The following is a 23,132-nucleotide window of genomic DNA, read 5'->3' as shown; positions in this document are numbered from 1 at the left end:
CTCATAAATAACTCCACAGGCATGAGCACAGTGTTATCTATATGGCGGCTCACATGAACTAACGCCCTCTAGCTGCAAAAAATGTTAAATGCATTGAGTTAAGAGGTGGCCTTCAAGGGCTTAGAAATTAGCATATGAGCCTACCTAGGTTTAGCTTTCAACTAAGAATATGAAGAGAACATGAAGAGAACAAAGCAAATTTGATGATACAAGTGAATTAGAAAGTTGTTTAAAGGGCCATGATACCCAAATGTTGAAACACTTGAAAGTGCTGCAGCATAGCTGTAAAAAGCTGACTAGAAAATATTACCTGAACATCTCTATATTTTACCTCAAAAATTCCTCAGTAGCCACATCCCATTGTAAATGACTTCTAAGCAGCAAATCAGTATGCCTGTCCCAGGACAGCGGAAGGAGCGAGCTTTCGTGCACACTTATCTTATTACACCAATCAAGTAAAGGAAGTTTACTATGAAATCTCATGAGAGTTAAGTGAAATCTCATGAGATCACAGTATAAGAGTTCATGACCTCAGCACTGTTGATGCTGATTGGTTGCTGTTCATTTCTTCATTTTTATTTTTTTTTACCAGCAGCTGAACAGCAGCTGAGTATAACTTTTTAGAGATATTGGTTGATTTGCACTAAACTGCAAAAACTTCTACATAAATATAATTTTGAAGATGTTCCTACATTACTGATCCAAACCTCTCAGTATTTTTAGGCTTTGATCTCTGAGCTCTTGTCTTGTCTAAGAACAGGGCCAAGTGAATCAGAGGAAGATTCAAAACAGGATATTGGTTGGGGGTGAATCCTGTTGGTGGAGCCAAATGCAGTTTTCGGACATGACAAGGCCTTCTGGGACAGTGGTCTATCATTTTTGGGTTATTGTAGGAGGTTTCCAGTTTCACTTTCAAAATCAGGACCTTTACAGGTGATAGAGAGCTGTGAGACATTCAGTAGAATGGAGATTTTCAGTAAAATGTGTTACAGTTGAGGAATTTACAATTGGCTAATAAGTTTCCACCAAAAATAGATCCTGGAAGTTTGCATTATCAAGATATTAAAGAGATACGTTTTGAGTAAAAATGCTACTGTTGTGAAAACTTAATTGAGGATGTAAGTTTTTGGTAAACCAATGTAAGATAAACCTACATACTATAAACTACAGTTTCCTTTAAACTCGCTGTTTAAGACCTTCTATATTCACATTTTGAGTATATTATTCTGAAATAAAAATCTGAATCTTTAACCATTGCTTTTGTTTCAGATAATAGTGTTGTCAAAAAAGTTACAGACCTGGAAACCAAACTTGCTCGTTTGGAAAAGATGTTGAAAAGTGTGCAGGAAGGTGAGGATATAGACTGAACAATTTCTTTCATTTACAGAAAATCAATCAAGGCAATGTACTCACTTTTAAAGGGACACTATAGGGCAGATTACAAGTTGAGTGCTAATTAACGCTCAAGCTCGAGCGTTAATTGCGCTAGAAGTAAGCTTTTTGCAATCAGGTTGCTGTGATATACCTTTAAGGTATATCCCGCCTACCTTTCCTCCACCCTATATCAGGCACACCTGAACCATCATTCATTGCCTGAAAATTGTTTTCCCTTTGCAGCTTATTTGACCGCATCCCTATTGCTGTGATTCTACTCTGAAAATTCCTAACTTGCTTTAACTTCTTTCTCTCTAAACAGGAGTAGTAAGTTAGAATCTTTTGTTGCACATTTTACTTTCAAAGTATTTACTCATTCTTCCGGAATTCTAATTTAACAAACAAACTGAATCAAGGAGCACCGGAACTACTTGCAGCGTCTGGAAGCCGCACTCTCACTGAAGATATTTACCGGTCACAGAGGTAAAACCGCTCCCTTCAAACTTAAGGTAATATTTAATCCATTTACAAAGGATTGTTCTTACGTTGTTACTCTCTGGAAACCATCCGCATTACCTTGCTGAATCTTCCGGTTATTACCATTGCCTGTCTGTGATGTATATATTTTATGAATGAGTGTGTGAGTGCGTGAAGCCATATCTGAACATTGCTACAACAAGAATCAATTACTGACGCTTTCACAAAGTGTATCAAAATACATATTTCTTTTATCATTTACTCAGAACTGTTTGATTTATGTTCCTTACTTATATTGCAACAATTGTTTCTACCTATTCCTTGCCTCTATTTGGCATCTATGAAGTTTTCTACCAGTAAAAGTCTCACCAGTGATCTAACAGGTAGTTCAAATCATACTGCCTGTTTTATTCATTAAAAGAGCAACAAACCCTTAATTCAATAACACTGCAAAAGTTCCTGCATAAAACAGGACATCACATAATTTTCAGGCCACAGTGTTCTAAGGGTTTGTTACTGGTAAACAAAACTTTAATATCATGGATGCAAATGAAATTAAAACTGAGTTCTCTAACATACAAAGAAAATTAGATTATCTTGCACAAGGTTTAACAGAAGTACAAGCAGATAATACCGCATTAAAAGCTATTGTTAAAGAATATATGTCTCATAAAAGTACTGAAGTACCTGAACCCCATATTCAATATCCTCAACCTTTCACTGGCAAAAGACATGAATTCAGAGATTTCAAGACTGCTTGTAAACTTCTTTTCACCATGAGACCCCGCACATATTATTCAGACCGCATCAGGGTTTGCACCACTATTTCTTTTTTACAAGGAGAGCTTAGGACCTGGGCTAACAGGTTTTATGAAAATAATGACCCAATTTTGGAGTCACTACAGGATTTCTTTCAAGCTATGTCTAATTTATATGAAGACACAGATACACAAATCACTGCAGAATCTAAACTACGCGCACTCAAACAGGGTAAGCGCACGGTGGAGGAGTACACAACTGAATTTCAAATGTGGGCAACAGACTCACTATGGAACCAAGTTAGCCTTAAAAATCAGTTTAGGCTGGGCCTATCTGAAAACCTTAAGGATGAACTGTCTCGCCAGGAAATGCCTGATACTCTTCCAGCACTTATAAAATTAAGCACATCCATAGATAGAAGACTCAGGGAACGGCGAGCAGAGTGATTTACTTCAGACACAATACCTAGGCGCCAGATTACTTACACTACAACATCTGAGAAACATCAAGGTAGTGTAACCCCTATGGAGATAGGCACTATCAAGGGGCCACTAAGTAATGAGGAAAAAATGAGAAGAAGATTAGAAAACTTATGTTTATACTGTGGACAAAAAGAACATAACGTCTCAAGCTGTCCTTCATTACAAAGACAAAAGAAGGGTAAGAAAACAGGTTATCAAAACATATATCATATCTCAGATACAATGCAATTGACTTTACCTCTCTCTTTGCAGTGGGATCAGGAAAATATACACTCCACGGCATTGATTGACTCAGGTGCATCTGGGAACTATATTGATTCTGTATATATTGTAAATAATAAAATTCCTCTGGTTTGCAAGCAGAACCCTGTGTTTGTCAAATCAATTGATGGTACTTTAATAAATAAGGGACCCATTACACACCAAACAATACCTTTGCTCACAATGATAAACAAGGGGCACACAGAATATATTACATTTGATGTGATCCCCATATCATTACATACTATTATTTTAGGATATAGTTGGCTGCAAAAACATAATCCTAAAATAGATTGGGAACATTCAAAGCTTAATCTAGACTCAACGTATTGCATGAACACCTGTTACCCTCATAGCATTCTTTCATCATCTGAGATAGGGATACCAGGGATATATCAGGATTTGGCAGAAGTCTTCAATTTGAAAGAAGCAGAAAATTTACCACCCCACAGAAGCTTCGATTGCCCTATAGATATCATTCCAGGGTCACCAATACCGCATGGGAAGATCTATCCTCTATCACAAGATGAGTTAGTATACTTAAGGTCCTATTTGGATGACAACCTGAGAAAGGGATTTATATCTCACTCCACATCCCCTGCTGCTGCAGGCATGTTTTTGGTAAAAAACAAAGATGGCACTCTAAGGCCTATAATTGACTACAGGGCTTTAAACTCTATAACCATAAAAAACAGGTATCCATTACCACTAATACCAGAGATAATAGAACGGTTAAAAGGAGCACAAATATTTACTAAATTAGATTTAAAAGGGGCATACAACCTTATCAGAATAAAGAAAGGTGACGAATGGAAGACCGCTTTTCGGACTCGATATGGGTTATACCAATACAATGTAATGCCTTTTGGATTGAGCAATGCTCCAGCCACTTTTCAACATTTTATTAATGAAATCTTCCGAGATTTAATGGATATTTGTGTTATAGTGTATTTAGATGACATTCTGATTTATTCCAAGACAGAAGAGGAACACGAAAGACATGTACGTTGGGTCTTAATGCGATTGAAGGAACACAAGTTATATGCCAAACATGAAAAGTGTTTATTTCATGTTAACAAAATTAAATTTCTGGGATACATAATAACTCCTAATAGGATCCAAATGGATCCAGATAAAATTTCATCTGTATTAGAATGGCCTACACCAAAATCAGTTCGTGCACTACAACGTTTTATTGGCTTTGCCAACTACTATCGAAAGTTTATAAAAAACTTTTCTGATATAGTAAAGCCCTTAACTCAGTTGACTAGTAAGAAACAAAGATATAAATGGACCGAACAGGCCCAATCAGCTTTTGACTACTTAAAAGGGCAATTTTCCAAAGCCCCCATTTTACACATGCCAGATCCTGAGCTGCAATATGTATTAGAGGTAGATGCATCAAGTTCAGGTATAGGAGCAGTTCTATCTCAACAAGTAGATAACAAATCAGAATTATTTCCTGTAGCTTATTATTCAAGAAGATTCACACCCGCAGAAAATAATTATAGTATAGGAGATAAAGAACTCCTTGCTATCAAAGTATCCCTCGAACAATGGAGACACTTACTGGAAGGTACACAAAAACCATTTAAAATCTTCACAGATCATAAGAATCTGGAATATTTGAAGAAAAGTAAAACTCTAACTTCTAGACAAGTAAGATGGTCTCTATTTTTAGATAGGTTCAATTTCTTGATCACTTACCGACCAGGAAGTCTGAATACCAAGGCTGATGCATTATCCAGAGTACAGGAAATGACACCTCAAGAGACCATGACTCCAATAGTACCAATCGAAAAATTTATTGGAGCCCTAACACCTCTAGAGGAGGAGATTAAAAGGGCACAAGAAAAAGAAACCAATACACCTAAATCCTGTCACAAAAACTTAAATACTGGTTTGATAAATCATAAAAATCAATTGTATATACCCAGTTCATTAAGGAAACAAATATTGAAACACACTCATGACGAACCTTTATCCGGTCATACCGGAATACAAAAAACCATTGAAAAAACAAGAAGAAACTTTTGGTGGCCCCACATGAATCAAACCATTCAAGATTATGTCAATTCCTGTGACATTTGTGCTAGAAATAAAATAGATCATAAAGGACCCATCGGATTGTTGACCCCATTGCCAGTTCCGGATAAACCCTGGTCCATGATCTCGATGGACTTTATTGTAGAGCTACCAAAATCAAGGAACTTTAACACTATATTAGTTGTAATAGATCATCTAACAAAGTTGGGACATTTTATACCTCTAAAAAGGTTACCTTCCGCTTATATTACAGCTAATGTTTTTCTTAATCACATCGTAAAACTTCATGGACTACCCACTGATATTATAACAGATAGAGGTACACAATTCACCTCATCCTTTTGGAGATCATTATGCAAATTATTAAAAATTACACCAAGATACTCAACAGCTTTCCATCCCCAAACCAATGGGATGACTGAAAAACTAAACCAAACATTAGAACAATATCTTCGTTGTTACATTTCCCATTTGCAAGATGATTGGATAGATTATTTATCAATGGCGGAATTCTCTTACAACAATTCAGTATCATCTTCAACAAAGATGACACCGTTCTATGTAACCTATGGCTATCATCCAACAACTTTGACTCTATCCAAAACTGATGTAAATTCTCCAGCTGCTAAAGACTATTCTTTACAACTAGAAGCAAGACTAGCCCTAGTCAAAAAACATTTATCTGACGCAAAGAATTACCAGAAAGCTTATTATGATAAACGTCACAGACCCAGTCCAGTATATAAAGTGGGTGACAAAGTATTACTATCTGTAAAGAATCTAAAACTCCATGTACCCTCTAAGAAATTGGCAAATCAATACATTGGACCTTTTGTAATCAATACAATTTTGAACCCTATGACAGTATGTTTAACTCTTCCTGCAGCTTATAGGATTCATCCCACTATACATGTATCTTTAATTAAACCTTATACTTCTACCGTACCATCCAGTCTTCAGACTCCAACTGCGTTACAAATAGATGACCACGATGAATTTGAGGTGGAACATATTCTGGATTCTAGGATCAAGAATCATCACTTAGAGTACTTATTAAAATGGAAAGGTTTTGGTCCTGAGGACAATTCTTGGCATCGTAGCACGGACATTTCTGCTCCCCGTTTAATTAGATCCTTTCATCGCAGATATCCTTTGAAGCCATCCCTCTCGTCAATTGGGGGACCCCTTAGTGGGGGGAGTATGTGATATACCTTTAAGGTATATCCCGCCTACCTTTCCTCCACCCTATATCAGGCACACCTGAACCATCATTCATTGCCTGAAAAATTTTTTCCCTTTGCAGCTTATTTGACCGCATCCCTATTGCTGTGATTCTACTCTGAAAATTCCTAACTTGCTTTAACTTCTTTCTCTCTAAACAGGAGTAGTAAGTTAGAATCTTTTGTTGCACATTTTACTTTCAAAGTATTTACTCATTCTTCCGGAATTCTAATTTAACAAACAAACTGAATCAAGGAGCACCGGAACTACTTGCAGCGTCTGGAAGCCGCACTCTCACTGAAGATATTTACCGGTCACAGAGGTAAAACCGCTCCCTTCAAACTTAAGGTAATATTTAATCCATTTACAAAGGATTGTTCTTACGTTGTTACTCTCTGGAAACCATCCGCATTACCTTGCTGAATCTTCCGGTTATTACCATTGCCTGTCTGTGATGTATATATTTTATGAATGAGTGTGTGAGTGCGTGAAGCCATATCTGAACATTGCTACAACAAGAATCAATTACTGACGCTTTCACAAAGTGTATCAAAATACATATTTCTTTTATCATTTACTCAGAACTGTTTGATTTATGTTCCTTACTTATATTGCAACAATTGTTTCTACCTATTCCTTGCCTCTATTTGGCATCTATGAAGTTTTCTACCAGTAAAAGTCTCACCAGTGATCTAACAGGTAGTTCAAATCATACTGCCTGTTTTATTCATTAAAAGAGCAACAAACCCTTAATTCAATAACACTGCAAAAGTTCCTGCATAAAACAGGACATCACAGTTGCGCTCGTAATTAGTTGAAATTAAACTGTTTTTATTCCCGTGCTAACCCAACAAGCACAAATAGCCAAAGTTAGATTATCGCATGTGAGTTCATGTATTTTTAATGCTCGTGGGATATTCCTCTATCAAACCAAACTTGGCCAGTAGTCTTCTTATCCCCACGTCAAGTGGAGTGATAGGAAATATCCCAGAGCAGAGAGAGTTTGTAAAATGAGGTAAACAGTACTCACAGTAGGCAGGGCAGTCCTTAGCGGCAATAGGATTTAAAATCCAGGCAGAATAGCGGTTTAGGGGTAAACCAATAAAATTACCAGGAACAGGCAGGAATCAGCAACAAAGGGAAATCCAACAGTATAACAGTTCAGAGGTAAACCAATAGAATGGTCAGACAAGCAGAGTTCAGCAACAGTATATCAATCCAGCAATTTAGGGGTTAACAGGCAGAGTGGTCAGACAAGCAGAGTTCAGCAGCAGTATATCAATCCAGCAGTTTAGGGGTTAACAGGCAGAGTGGTCAGACAAGCAGAGTAACAGTCCAGCATACAGCAACAAAAACACCCAGGAGAACACTAAGTAACACTTATACTTGGGCAGTGCATGTAAGCACTGCAGGTACTTGCATAGGCGCAGATTCACACCAAGGAGGATGCAGAGGTGTACACAGGAATCCAGGAACGATCTGCCACAGAGTAACTCTTCCAATGCACAAGGTACTCCAGTTGCCTGCGCCTGTATTGGGAATCCAGGATCTTAGCAACCTCGTACTCAGGTTCACCATGAATTAAGAGCAGAGGAGGAGATCTGAGTCGAGTATATCTGTTCTTGATGTAGGACTTGAGCAGTGAGATGTGGAAGACTGGGTGTATATGTTGGGTTCTGGGCAAGGCCACTTTGTAGGCAAAGGGAGACAGTCTTTTAAGGACCTTGTAAGGGCCAATAAACCTAGGCCCTAGTTTGTAACTGGGTTGATGTAGACGAATATGTAGAGTAGAGACCCAAACACGTTCACCTACCGAAAAGGCATGAACAGAAGCTTTATGGTGATCAGCAAACCTCTTGTATCTGGAGACAGCTGAACACAACTAAGAGCGAATATGTTGCCAATGAGCAGTGAGGTTAGTGATGTGTCGGTCTGCAGCGGGGATCCCTGTGGACTGATCAGAAAGAGGAAAGACAAGAGGTTGGTAACCTACTGCAGCTTGAAAGGGAGAACATTGTAGATAAGAGTGCCAATGAATATTCTTTGCCAGCTCAGCTACGGGTAACAATTCAGACCAGTTGGTATGGAGAAAATTAACTAATGTTCTGAGATAGGCTTCGAGATCTTGATTCACTCTCTCAGTCAACCCATCAGTCTGAGGATGGTAGCAAGAAGACAAGGAAACAATGGTTCCAGTCAACTTGCAAAAAGCTTTCCAAAAAGTAGAGATGAATTGTGGAATTCTGTCGGAAACTATATTCACAGGAATTCCATGTAATCGTACCACATGTAAGAGAAAAAGAGATGATAATTGAAAGTTCTTGTCAAACCAGGATGTCCTGACAGTTTACTATCATGAGCCGTGGGGGCTTCAGGAGGCTTTCTATACTGGGCACGTTGCAGTCTTTGAAGAAGACAGGTGTTAGGTTGAGCAACCACACAGGAGGGGAGTATGATGTGTTCAATAGGAGCTTAAGAAGAATCACTAGACTGAGGAAACCGATGGGAAAGGGCGTAAGCCGTTTTATTTTTGATCCTAGGAAGATAAGAGACCACAAAGTTAAAACAGGAAAAGAACAAGGCCCACTTGGCCTGTCGAGGATTGAGTCGATGAGCAGTCTCTTGGTAAGTCATATTCTTGTGCTCAGTGAGAATTTAAATGAGATTGGTGGTACCCTCTAGCCAATGACGCTATTCAGTCAAGGCAATCTTAATGGCTAAGAGTTCACGATTACCCACATCGTAATTCCTCTCGGCAGGAGCAAAGCGTTTAGAGAAAACGACTACAGGGTGCAACTTGGAAGTTATAGGATCCCTTTTGGTTAAGACTGCCCCAGCTCCAATATCAGAGGCGTCAACCTCTAAAGTCAACTGCAGGTCAGGATCAGGATGGCGGAGCACAAGAGCAGAACAAAAGGCTTTTTTTCAGAAGAGAGAAGGCATTCATGGCTTCAGGAGGCCAATTTTTGCTCTCATTGTTCCATTTAGTCAACTCAGTGAGTGGAGCAACTATCTGGGAAAAGTTCTTTATAAACGTGGTAATAATTGGAGAACCCCAATAATCTCTGTAGTTCCTTTAATGAAGTTGGTTGAGGCCATTCCAGAACTTCTGTAAGCTTAGAACGATCCATGGCAAAACCCTCCTTCGAGATGACATAGCCAAGTAACTGGATCTGGACTTGATCAAACTCACATTTCTCCAATCTGGCTACCAGAGAATTGTCTCTGAGGCGGAGAAGTACCTGTCATGATGCTCCTCAAGGGTGGAAGAGAATATAAGGATATCATCCAGGTAGACGATGACAGCGCGATTGAGGAGGTCACGGAAGACATCGTTGACAAATTCTTGAAAGACTGCAGGGGCATTACACAGCCCAAAGGGCATTACAAGGTATTTGTAATGCCCTGATCTTGTGTTGAAGGCAGTCTTCCATTAATGCCCTGGGAAGGAACGGATAAGATTGTACACCCCACCTAGGTCCAACTTGGTGAAGTAGCAAGCATTCTGAAGTGAATCGTAAAGTTCAGTGATCAAAAGAATGGGATAGCGATTCTTGATAGTGATGTTATTTAGGACTCTGTAGTCAATACAGGGTCTGAGTCCACCATCCTTCTTACTGACAAAAATGAAGCCAGCCCCTGCAGTAGAAGAGGAAGTGCGAATAAAGCCTCTAGGTTTTCTTGAATATAGTCCTCCATGGACTTGGTTTCAGCTTTAGAGAGTGGATAAGTCCTCCCTTTAGGAAGTGGGGCTCAAGGAAAGAGGTTGATTTTGCAGTCGTAAGGACGGTGGGGTTGCAGCAGATCAGCTGCTTTCTTTTCAAAGACGTCTGTGAAATCTGCATATACTGAGGGAAGGCTTGAAGTGGTCTGTAGACTGGCTATGGGAATGCGGAGCAGAGGAGTAACCTTAGCAAAGCAGGGGTGGAAGCAGGATGTACCCCAGGAGGTAAACTGTCCCTCAGCCCAGTCAAACTGTGGATTGTGTATATGAAGCCAAGGAAGATCAAGGATAACAGGTTGTGCTGGAGAATGAATGACATTGAACTGCAACTGTTCGATATGAAGGACTCCCACAGTTAGGGTTAGGGGTGCTGATTCAAATTGGATTAAACCTGATCCAAGGGGAGTGCCATCCAGAGTGGTTATCTTGAGACATTGTTTTTTCTGCAGAATAGGTAAGCCTGTCTGAATCATAAAACAGTGATCAAGAAAATTTCCAGCTGCGTCTGAATCAATAAAGGCTTGATTGTGGACTGAATTCTGAAGGAAGGTCAGGGTAACAGGTACCTTGATCTGAAAGGAGTGAGGGAATTTAGTAGTGACCACACTTAGAGGTACCCCAATATTATCCACTAAGAATTGGCTTTTCCCGGCAGAATACCACAGTTCTTAAGCTGGAGTGAGATAGAACCACAAAAGAAACACAGTCTCAATCTCCTTCTTCTCTGTCTTTTGGATTCAGAGGGCTTGAGGGAGGAGAGATCCATGGGTTCCTCTACAGAGACAACTGGAGGTGCTGAAGGGGTAGAGGATAGCCTAGAAACCAGAAGAGTAAGAGGATGAGAGGGAAGGATTCTATGAGTTCTGTCTCTCTCAACTTGTCTCTCCTGGAAGCGAGAATCTAGACTGATACAAAGTGATATAAATTCATCAAGGGAAGGAGGAGCATCACAATAAGTAAGTTCATCTGTGATGCATTCATGCAAACCTCTCCTAAAGGCCACCTTGAGTGCACTGCCGTCCCAACTGGTCTCAAGTGCCAAGGTGCGAAACTCGATAGCATATTGTGCAACAGTCCTATTGCTCTGGTGGAGATCCAAGAGAGAGTATTCTGCAGCAGAAGCACGGCCAGAAGTCCCAAACACAGAAGATAATGCAGTAATGAAAGCATCAACATCGTTCAGGAGTTGAGCGCTCTGTACCAAATGGGGAAAGACCCAGGCCAGGGCCTTGTCTTTCAATAAAGAAATGATGAAGGTGACCTTTGACTAATGAGACTGGAAGGTGTGAGGATCATTGCAAAAGTGCATTCTGCACTGGTTAAGAAAACCCCTACAGTCAGTAGTACCATCGTACTTGTCAGGCAAAGGTATCCGGTGTATGTTTCCAGAAGCAGGGGAAGAGGATGCAGCATTGGCAGCTGGGACTGGCTGCGCAACGACAGGAGTAGTATTCTTTTCTGCAACCAATGAGGATCATAGCAGATATAGTCTCTAGTTTAGATTCCACATTCTGCAAGTGTACGGTATGGGTTCCCAGCATCTGTCCCTGAAGATGGACTGCTCTTGCAACCTCATTTGGATCCATAGCCCAAGTATAATGCTTGTGGGATATTCCTCTATCAAACCAAACTTGGCCAGTAGTCTTCTTATCCCCGCATCAAGTGGAGTGATAGGAAATATCCCAGAGCAGAGAAAGTTTGTAAAACGAGGTAAGCAGTACTCACAGTAGGCAGGGCAGTCCTTAGCGGCAATAGGAAGGAAATCCGGCAGAATAGCAGTTCAGGGGTAAACCAATAGAAGGACCAGGAATAGGCAGGAGTCAGCAACAAAGAGAAATCCAGCAGTATAACAGTTCAGGGGTAAAACAATAGAATGGTCAGACAAGCTCAGACGAGTTCAGCAACAGTATATCAATCCAGCAGTTTAGGGGATAACAGGCAGAGTGGTCAGAGAAGCAGAGTTTAGCAGCAGTATATCAATCCAGCAGTTTAGGGGTTAACAGGCAGAGTGGTTTTTCATGCACCAAAGTAGTGTGCCGCAAAGCCCATTGCTCACTCCACAGAAAAAGCCATCTTTTTTAGAAAATTCCCATCAGCAAAACACAAGCTGTTCTGCTCACTCCATGGTAGCTCCTGTCTCTCAGTTAAAGCATGTGTGCCCCATCTACACAGAGTCGAAACTATGGAGCAACTGGTAAAGATTCTAAATGAAAGTAACGCAGTGGAGTCAATAACAATTCTTTATTAAAAAAAAAAAAATCTATCTACAAAAATCCCCAATGACGTTAATGGTGTTTCTCTGTTGACAAACAATAGATACGTTTTTCTAAAGGAATGTGATTGACTCCAATTTTTTTGAACAAAAAAAAGTTAAAAATGGACATCTTTTCAAGGAAAATCAGGAGGCCCTACAGCACCCTAGTTTGGGGCATAAAAGGCATTGTAATATGTAATATGATACCTCAAGACATGGCTATAACTACATTATTGGGCATGGAGTGTTAATTAAATCCTGAAAGAATTACACTTTTTCTTGAAAGAGTTTTAAAGAAAATAATTTGCTTTACATGAATGTGCTGTAGATGAATAAGTATAACCTGATTTATTTTTTATTTTTTGTACAGCTAATTTGCATATGCGGAGAGAGCTGAGTATGTTCGCTGGCAAATAAAACTGTAAGCAACACAAGTTAGTGATTTATTATTATTATTATGTAATTATTATGTAATTATTAGAAATTACACAAAACCTCTCCCTTAAACTCAGTGTTTAATTATCAGGCAAACAAAAAAAAGCCAATCAGTGCACAGTTTGATGGGCTTATTTATGAAGCTGATAATGCAGATTCGTAGACCTAGGGGCCAAATTATCAAGCTCCGAATGGAGCTTGATGCCCCGTGTTTCTGGCGTGCCTTTAGGCTCCCCGGAAACACAAGTTATGAAGCAGCGATCTAAAGACCGCTGCTCCATAACCTGTCCGCATGCTCTGAGGCGGCGGACAGAAATCGACAAATCAACCCGATTAAATACGATCGGGTTGATTGACACCCCCTGCTAGCGGCCGATTGGCCGTGAATCTGTAGGGGCGGTATTGCACCAGCAGTTCACAAGAACTGCTGGTGCAATGATAAATGCTGAGAGTGTATGCTGTCGGCATTTATCGATGTGCAGGGGACATGATCCGCAATATCGGATCATATCCGCTCGCACAATGATAATTCGGCCCCCTAGTGTAAACTGCAGTTTAAAAAGCAGTAGTCTTTAGGATCCTACTTCCTAAGCTCTCCTCTACCTCAGAGGTAGTGGATTAAAATCTCTGTGGATTGACAACCCCTGCTCTCACATGACTACTCTCAATCTCTCAGAGATCTGGGGTGGCAGTGCACAAGAGAGCTGTTACGCAATCTTACATTTTACCAGCTGGGGCTGATTTCAGCCATTGATCACAGGCAGACAGGTTCCATGCAGTGATATTAAGAGCATCGAAGGGACATAAAACCTCCAAATGTTTCTTTCACGATTCAGATAGAACATAATTTACTTCTATTAGCAATTTTCTTTGTTTTCTTGTAATTCTTTGTTGAAAAGCAGGAAGGTAAGTTTGAGAGTGTGCACGTGTCTGCAATACTATATGGCAGCAGTTTTGTCACAATGTTTTACATTAGAAAGAGCACTAGATGGCAGCACTATTTCCTGTCATGTAGTGCCCAGACATGTACACACTGCCTATCTAGATATATCTTCAACAAAAAATAACATGAGAATGAAGCAAATGTCATAATAGCAAATTAGGAAGTTGTTTAAAAATGTATTATTTATCTGAATCACAAAATGTTTTTTTAGGTTTTCATGTCCCTTTAACAGACATTCACTGGAGAAACAGACATCTAGCAAATAGCTAATTGTGCTCAGAGATTGGTATCACTTTAAAGGGACATTAAACCCAATATTTTTCATTCATTATTCAGATAGATAATATAATTTTAAGCAACATTCCAATTTACTTCTATTATCTAATTTGCTTCATTCTTTAGGTATCCGTTGTAGAAAAATAGCAATCCACATGGGTGAGCCAATCACACAAGGCCTCTATGTGCAGCCACCAATCAGCAGCTACTGAGCCTATTTAGATATGATTTTCAGCAAAGAATATCAAGATAATAAAGCAAATTAGATAATAGAAATAAATTAAAAGTTGCTTAAAATTGCATGCTCTTTCTAAATTATGAAAGAAAAATGTTGGGTTTTATGTCCCTTTAAGAGTAATAAGGACCCTTTTCAAAGTTAATTTATGTTGTACTTATTATTAAAAGGGCATCATGGGGTTACACAACCATAGTGTACTGTTCCCATTTATGTTATTTTATTATCATTCTAAATCATATAACTATTTTATGTTCAAGTGTTTTTATTCTTGTGGAGTTTGCACTCTCCACCAATGGGGCTTTGAGAGTTGTCATTATCAGCCAATGAAGAACTTATTTATTAGTTTTGTACAAACATGCACTTGCTATTAGTTTAAACCCAAATAAACAGCCTTAAAGGGACATGAAACCAAAAAAAATATTTTTAGATTTAGGTAGAAGATACAACTTTAAACCATTTCCAGTTTACTTCTATTATCAAATTTGTTTCATTCTCTCGGTATCATTTGTTGAAGGAGCAGCAATCCACTACTGGTTTCTAACTGAACACATGGTTGAGCCAATCACAATCAGTAACTATATGCAGCAACCAATCAGCAGCTAGAACCTAGTTTCTTTACTGCTCCTGAGCTTACCTAGATAAACCTTTCAGCAAAAATAACAAGAGAAGGAAGCAAATTAAATAATATAAGTAAATTGGAAAGTTGTTTAAAATTGCATGCTCTGTCTAAATCATGAATGTCTAATTATGACTTTACTGTATCTTTAAAGGGACATGAAACCCAAATGTTTTCTTTCATGATTCAGATAGAGAAAACTATTTTAAGCAACTTTCAAATTTACTTCTTATTTGCTTCATTCTCATGGTATCCTTTGTTGAAGAAACAGCACACAGGTGCGCCAATAACATGAGGCATATATGTGCAGCCACCGATCATGAGCTCATGGCCTACCTAGGTATGCTTTTCATCAATAGATACCAAGAGAACAAAACAAATTAGATATAAGTAAATTGGAAAGTTGTTTAAAATTGCATGTTCTCTCTGAATTATAACAATAAGCAATTAAGTTTAATGTCCCTTTAATTTTTTGTGCAAATTGTTGTTTAGTTATTTTTAAAGTTAGTATGACCTGACATTTTTGAGATTATAGAAGTTTAAAATAACATTTCCGGTTATAGATGTAGTAAATGTTGTTTATTTCTTTTTCAGAGTAACTGGGAGAGTATATATTGGATAGTCAACAACAAGTATAATGATCAGGACGAGATAATCATTTTATCCTATAATTAAAGTTAATGAGTTTGTCTTTATATACAGCGTTTTCTATTTTGTATCAGCTGTCAGCAAAAAAATGTAAATTGTAAAAGTATGTTCTATATGGTTTCTATATAATATATGTGTTGGTGTCTGTTTAACTAAATAATCTATATGGTTTCTATATAATATATGTGTTGGTGTCTGTTTAACTAAATAATCTATATGGTTTCTATATAATATATGTGTTGGTGTCTGTTTAACTAAATAATCTATATGGTTTCTATATAATATATGTGTTGGTGTCTGTTTAACTAAATAATCTATATGGTTTCTATATAATATATGTGTTGGTGTCTGTTTAACTAAATAATCTATATGGTTTCTATATAATATATGTGTTGGTGTCTGTTTAACTAAATAATCTATATGGTTTCTATATAATATATGTGTTGGTGTCTGTTTAACTAAATAATCTATATGGTTTCTATATAATATATGTGTTGGTGTCTGTCTGTTTTTTACATTCTAAACAATGAACCTTTAAATGTCATCTTCATGTCAAGATTTTGTGCTGAAGGAGCATGTCACAATAGACATTAAAGGGACATTCCAGGGTCTATTGGATTGCACATGGATGTATTTCAGTTTTGATTGGAAGCATTTTTGTAATATAAATGAATTAGCAAAAATACTTCTAATAAAAGCTATGGGGCATATGTATCAAGCTCTGAATGGAGCTTGATGCCCCGTGTTTCTGGCGAGCCTGCAGGCTCACCAGAAACAGCAGTTATGAAGCAGCGGTCACAAAGACCGCTGCTCCATAACCTGTCCGAGTTACGATCTTGTTGATTGACACCCCCCTGCTGGCGGCCTATTGGCCGCGAGTCTGCAGGGGGCGGCGTTGCACCAGCAGCTCTTGTGAACTGCTGGTGCAATGCTGAATACGGCGAGAGTATTGCTCGCCATATTTAGCGAGGTCTGGCAGACCTGATCCGCACTGTCAGATCAGGTCCGCCAGACCTTAATAACTAGAGGCCTATAGATGTTTCAATTTCAATTTTCTAATTTTCTTCATTCTCTTGTTATCCTTTGTTAAAGGAGCAACACTACACGACTGGGAGCTAGCTGAACACATTTTGTTAGCCAAAGACAAAAGGCATATATGTGCAGCCACCAATTAAAAGCTAGTCACCAGTAGAGAATTGCTGCTCCTGAGCCTACCTAGGTATGATGATCGTCAAAAAAGGATACCAAGAGAACAAACCAAATTAGAAAATTTAAGTAATTTGCAAAGTTGTTTAAAATTGCACACTCTATATTTACTGTCCTTTTATTAATGAAAAATAGCGGGTGGATCACAATCTATCCTTTGATAATTATCATTATTAGCAGAAATTTTTACATTTATTGGTTCAGAGAAAATGTCCAAATTCTTCATACTTAAAGGGACACTGAACCCAATGGTATCTTTATTTGCTAGATCAGCTAAAGTTAAAGGGGTATAATACCTATATGCTTAATTTTTTAAACTGATGCAGTATAACTGTAAAAAGCTGACAAGAAAATATCACCTGAGCATCTCTATGTAAAAAATGAAGATATTTTACCTCACAATCTCCTCAGCTCACCAGAGTAAGTGCTCTGGTAACAGTTATCCTTCAGCTACTGTCCAACTGCAAGTTGAAAACCAAAACAAAAAAAACAATAGCCAATCAGCATCAGCAGTGCTAAGGTCATGCTTTGCTTTGCAGTGATCTCATGATATTTCACTTAAAGGGACATTAAACTCATTTTTTTTCTTTCATGATTCAGATAGAGAATACTATTTTAAACAACTTTCTAATTTACTTCTGTTATCTAATTTGCTTCATTCTCTTGATATTCCTTCCTGAAAAGCATATCTAGATAGGCTCAGTAGCTTCTGATTGGTGGCTGCACATATTTGCCTCATGTGATTGGCTCAGCCATGTGCATTGCTATTTCTTTAACAAAAGATATCTAAAGAATGAAGCAAATTAGATAATAGAAGTAAATTGGAATGTTATTTAAAATTGTATTCTTTGTCTGAATCATGAAAGAAAATGTTTGGGTTTAATGTCCCTTTAAATCTTGTGAGATTTCATAGTAAACTTCCTTAAAGTGAATAGTAAAATAACATGACTGTGTCTGCACATTCCAGATGCACACTCTCTTGCAAGTCCTGGGGCTAGTATCCTGATTGGTGGCTTAAAGTCCCTTTACAATGGGGTGTGAATATTTAGGAAAATTTCAGGTGATATTTTCCTTTTCTAGTCAGCATTTTACAGCTATGCTGCATCACTTCCAAGTGCTTCATCATTTGGGTCCCTTAAAATAAAGTATTAATAAGCACTTACATTTTAAAAAAACAAAGAAAAATCAATAACAATAGAAACACACATACCCACTATACCGATCATGCCTATATTGAAATCCCAGAGACATACACACACATAACTCTATGGTTTTGAAGTCCACGTTAAACAGTTAATTGCATACATCACCTATTAGTATCTTTGTACACGAATAAAAGGGATCAGTCAAGATAAAGTTATTTCAACAGGTTATATAAAGCCATTTTGTTTATCCTTAATCCTGCGTATTTGGTTTTTATGAGGAGATTAAAGAGGCAGATTATCATTTTAGGATTGTGATTACTGGAAAAAACCCTGACAATAACGTCTGATCAAACGCAAGATAGTGATGAACCTCTAAATGTTTTTAAATCATTTTATAAATTGTCATTTTGAATTTTGAACACTCCAATTACATACCACTTGGAATACCTCCTCCACTGTGACCAATTAAGGAAATACCTAAATATGCTCAAGCACTTATACAACACCATTGTGTAACACATCCTTGGTATGAGGATCTGATGTCTATGACGTGCAGTACAGTCTCTCTTGTGGCAATGGAAAAGCTGCGATTTTCAGAGTCATATTGCAGTTAAAGCTTACAAAATCAACAATGAAAGTGCATTGTAAAGTATTTTTACTATAAATAAATTAACATTTTATGAGACATTTGGAGATGAATGTATTATTATTATTTTAATTTATTTTGTATAGCACCACACAACGCCGCAGTACTGGGTACAGAGATAGGAATATACAGTGACAGGGATTTGTGATAAGATACAAAAACATAACAGAATAAACAAATCTAGTACAGGAGGAAGAGGGTCCCATTTTGTAAGCGCAGGTTTTATTCTGGATGTTTAGATCAGTATCTGTGCTTATTCTTCTTCATAGTATTGTCTGTTACATGCAGTTATATGAACATTTGTGTATACTGCCCCTTTAACTTCCATGTGTTCCCAATTGGGGTCAGAGTCTTGAATTGTATTGCAAAACCAGTGTTGGATGTGTAAGAAAGGATAGAAATCCTTGTTAGAGAGATTATATTCTAGTTTTAGTCACTCAAAAGTAAAAACTCTCATAGATTTCCCTTCATTCATTTAAAGGGACATAAAACCCATAAATTTTCTTTCATGATGCAGAACATTTTTGAACTTTTTAATTTGCATCTATTATCAAATTGTCTTTGTTTTGTTGTTATCCTTTGTTTAAAAGCAGGAAAGTAAGCTCAGGAGTGTGCATGTGTCTGCAGCATTATATGGCAGGAGCTTTGAAACAATGTTATAAACTTAGCAAGAGAACTAGATGGCAGCACTACTTCCTGTCATGTAGTGTTACAGACATGTGCACGCTACCTATCTAGGTATCTCTTCAACAAAGAATAACATGAGTAGCAAATTTGTTAATAGAAGTAAATTGGAAACTTTTTTTAAATTGTATGCTCTATGTGAATAATGAAAGAACAATTTTGGGTTTCATGTCCCTTTAAAGGGACACTGAACCAAACATTTTTCTTTCATGATTTAGGTAGAGCATGACATTTTAAGCAACTTTCTAATTTACTCCTATTATCAAATTTTCTTCATTCTCTTGGTATCTTTATTTGAAATGCAAGAATGTAAGTTTAGATGCCGGCCCATTTTTGGTAAACAACCTGGGTTGTTCTTGCTGATTGGTGGATAAATTTATCCAACAATAAAAAAGTGCTGTCCAGAGTATTGAACAAAAAAAACTTAGATGCCTTCTTTTTCAAATAAAGATAGCAAGAGAAGGAAGAATAATTGATAATAGGAGTAAATTAGAAAGTTGTTTAAAATTGCATGCTCTATCTGAATCATGAAAGAAAAAATTTGGGTTCAGTGTCCCTTTAAGTATTGCAATCCATTTTCAGCCCATTTCTTAAATACCATATTATTTAACCCTGAAGAAAACTGAGGGTGTCCAACCATTGGTACAAGATAAGAGATATAAGGATTAATCCCCAGTCTGATTAGGATATCTTGCAATGCCTTTATTACATTTGAGAAATCATTAGTTTATGAGTTTCATTAGGTATATCTTTCAGTGGACAGAATGACATAGCCTTCAAAGAATATGGTGAAATCATAATAATAAGGGAAGTATAAATATCCTTTGTTGACCCGTCAACAGCAATCTTGCCTAGGCATAGTAAATTATACACCTGAAGAGAGGGGAATGCATCAATTTATCTAGTGCAATACGCAGTTTACTTTCTGCATAAGATATAATACTTTTGAAAATAAATAAATAATAAAAATTAAGTTTTGATGTCAGAGAAAAAGGGAACAATGCCCATCTGATTGGATCTTGCTCTAATTTCCATATTATAGGCAGATAGTTCGCCTTATATCAATGATTGGTATGTTATAATAGGTATTGGCTTCCTAAAAAGGGATATTATGTTTTGCCTTCTCATTCTTATAGAACTAAAAAAAATCTGATTTAGTATTGTTTACCTTATAGCCTGAAAACGAACTGAAAAGATGCAATGCTGCCCATGGGACTAAAAGATGCTGCACCTAGGTCGTAACTCACTATAGAACAAGCTACTGAGCTGCTTGTTCCTGGTAGAGCGCTTCTTTCTATATATGCATTTAGGGAGGTCCCTGGCACATACTGGGGAAGGCAGCTGGGAGTATGGTCTGTTCTGCTGCACAAGTAGAGAGGTGCAGTGTGTGTAGGAGCCCCTGGCACATACCAGGAAAGGCAATTGGGAGAATGGTCTGTTCCTCTGCACATGTTGAGAGGTGCATTGTGTGTAGGAACCCCTGGCACATACTGGGGAAAGCAACTGGGAGTATGGTCTATTCCTCTGCATAAGTAGGGGAGGTGCATTGTGTGTAGGAGCCCCTGGCACATACTGGGGAAGGCAGCTGGGAATATGGTCTGTTCCTCTGCACAAGTAGGGAGGTGCACTGTTTGTAGGAGCCCCTGGCACATACTGGGGAAGGCAACTGGGAGAATGGTCTGTTCCTCTGCACATGTTGAGAGGTACAGTGTGTGTAGGAGCCCCTGGCACATACTGGGGAAGGCAGCTGGGAGTATGGTCTGATCCTCTGCACAAGTAGAGAGGTGCAGTGTGTAAATAAAAAGAGAGAAGAAGAACTTTCCTGTAGCATATCAGTCTGATCCTGACTTCACAGTACAGTCCAGTCCAGTCCAGCCCCGAAATACCAGGTAATCCCTCTCTGAAAGAGAGAAACAGCAAAATCCCAGATGTACATTTCGGACTATTGTGGGCCTCGTCAGTGAGGTTCAGCTGGGAGTATAGTCTTCCTCTGCACAAGTAGGGGGGGGATGCAGTGTGTGTAGGAGCCCCTGGCACATACTGGGGATGGCAGCTGGGAATATGGTCTGTTCCTCTGTACAAGTAAGGGTGGTGCAATGTGTGTAGGAGCTCCTGGCACATACCAGGAAAGGCAACTGTAAGTATGGTCTGTTCCTCTGCACAAGTAGAGAGGTGCACTGTGTGTAGGAGCCCCTGGCACATACCAGGAAAGGCAACTGGGAGTATGGTCTGTTCCTCTGCACATGTTGAGAGGTACAGTGTGTGTAGGAACCCCTGGCACATACTGGGCAAAGCAACTGGGAGTATGGTCTGTTCCTCTGCACAAATAGGGGTGGTGCACTGTGTGTTTAAGCCCCAGGCACATACTGGGGAAGACAACTGGGAGAATGGTCTGTTCCTCTGTACAAGTAGGGGAGGTGCATTGTGTGTATGAGCCCCTGGCACATACTGGGGAAGGCAGCTGGGAGTATGGCCTGTTCCTCTGCACAAGTAGAGAGGTACACTGTGTGTATGAGCCCCGGGCACATACTGGGGAATGCAACTGGGAGTATGGTCTGTTCCTCTGAACAAGTAGGGGAGGTGCATTGTGTGTAGGAGCCCCTGGCACATACTGGGGAAGGCAGCTGGGAATATGGTCTGTTCCTCTGCACAAGTACGGAGGTGCACTGTTTGTATCACAGTGTTTAATCAGGGGGGCATATATATATATATATATATATATATATATATATACACACACACACATATACATACACACACACCATACATACACATATATATACACATACACACAAACGCATATACACATACATACATACACACACACACATACATACATACACACACACACACACACACACACACACACACACACATATATATATATATATATATATATATATATATATATATATATATATATATATATATATATATATATATATATATATACTTTGCAATAACAGCAAACAAACAGGATTTCTTCAAATGAGTCAAATTTGACTCACTTGAAATCCTGTTTGTTTGCTGTTATTGTGAAGTCTTTATATTTACTCAGAACATTCAGGTGGTTGGCCTCTGGAGGGCGGATTCACATCAAACGTAGATATATATATACATACACACACAACCATACACATATACACACACACACACATATATATATATATATATATATATATATATATATATATATATATATATATATATATATATATATATATATATATATATATATAAATATATATATACATATATACACACACATATATACTGTATATATATATATATGTGTGTATATATATATATATATATATATATATACAGTATATAAATATATATACACACACACACATACACATATACATACACACACTGAGTAGAAAAAAATTAAATTAAAAAAAAAAGTATATGCACTTAACCCTTTAAGGACACAGCTTTCAGTTTACTCAATTGTTTTATGACGGAAAAATTCCGTCATATGTCCTTAAGAGGTTAACTAGTGCTTCATAGTTCAGATAGCACATCTCTGAAAGGGGAGGGGACACAAGTTTTACTTCACTTTGTTAACCCAATGCTTTGACTAGACAGCGTTTCAGGGACAGGGAAGCAGATAAATAGCCTTGATCTTGTACGGTATTTTTCAGTCAGCTCAGGGGGGGGCCAGGGACAGTTTTACTGGGGCACTGGCCCCTGT

The 23,132-nt window shown here is 38.2% G+C and overlaps 1 protein-coding gene across 1 annotated transcript in view; it reads left to right on the top strand.

The window, feature by feature from the left end:
* Positions 1-15,801, top strand: part of LOC128639863 (acetylcholinesterase collagenic tail peptide) — a 52,223-nt gene extending 36,422 nt beyond the window's left edge. Inside the window, exons 7-9 of the mRNA XM_053692079.1 lie at positions 1,270-1,350; positions 12,969-13,019; positions 15,701-15,801. Of these exons, the coding sequence (XP_053548054.1) occupies positions 1,270-1,350; positions 12,969-13,015 (128 nt within the window). The 3' untranslated portion in view covers positions 13,016-13,019; positions 15,701-15,801. The remainder of the gene's footprint in view (positions 1-1,269; positions 1,351-12,968; positions 13,020-15,700) is intronic.
* The last annotated feature ends 7,331 nt before the right edge of the window (positions 15,802-23,132 follow it).

The sequence above is a fragment of the Bombina bombina genome, chromosome 9 (genome assembly GCF_027579735.1).
Source record: "Bombina bombina isolate aBomBom1 chromosome 9, aBomBom1.pri, whole genome shotgun sequence".
Taxonomy (NCBI): Eukaryota; Metazoa; Chordata; class Amphibia; order Anura; family Bombinatoridae; genus Bombina; species Bombina bombina.
The sequence above is the reverse complement of the archived record's forward strand: the minus strand, read 5'-3'. Positions and strand labels throughout refer to the sequence as shown.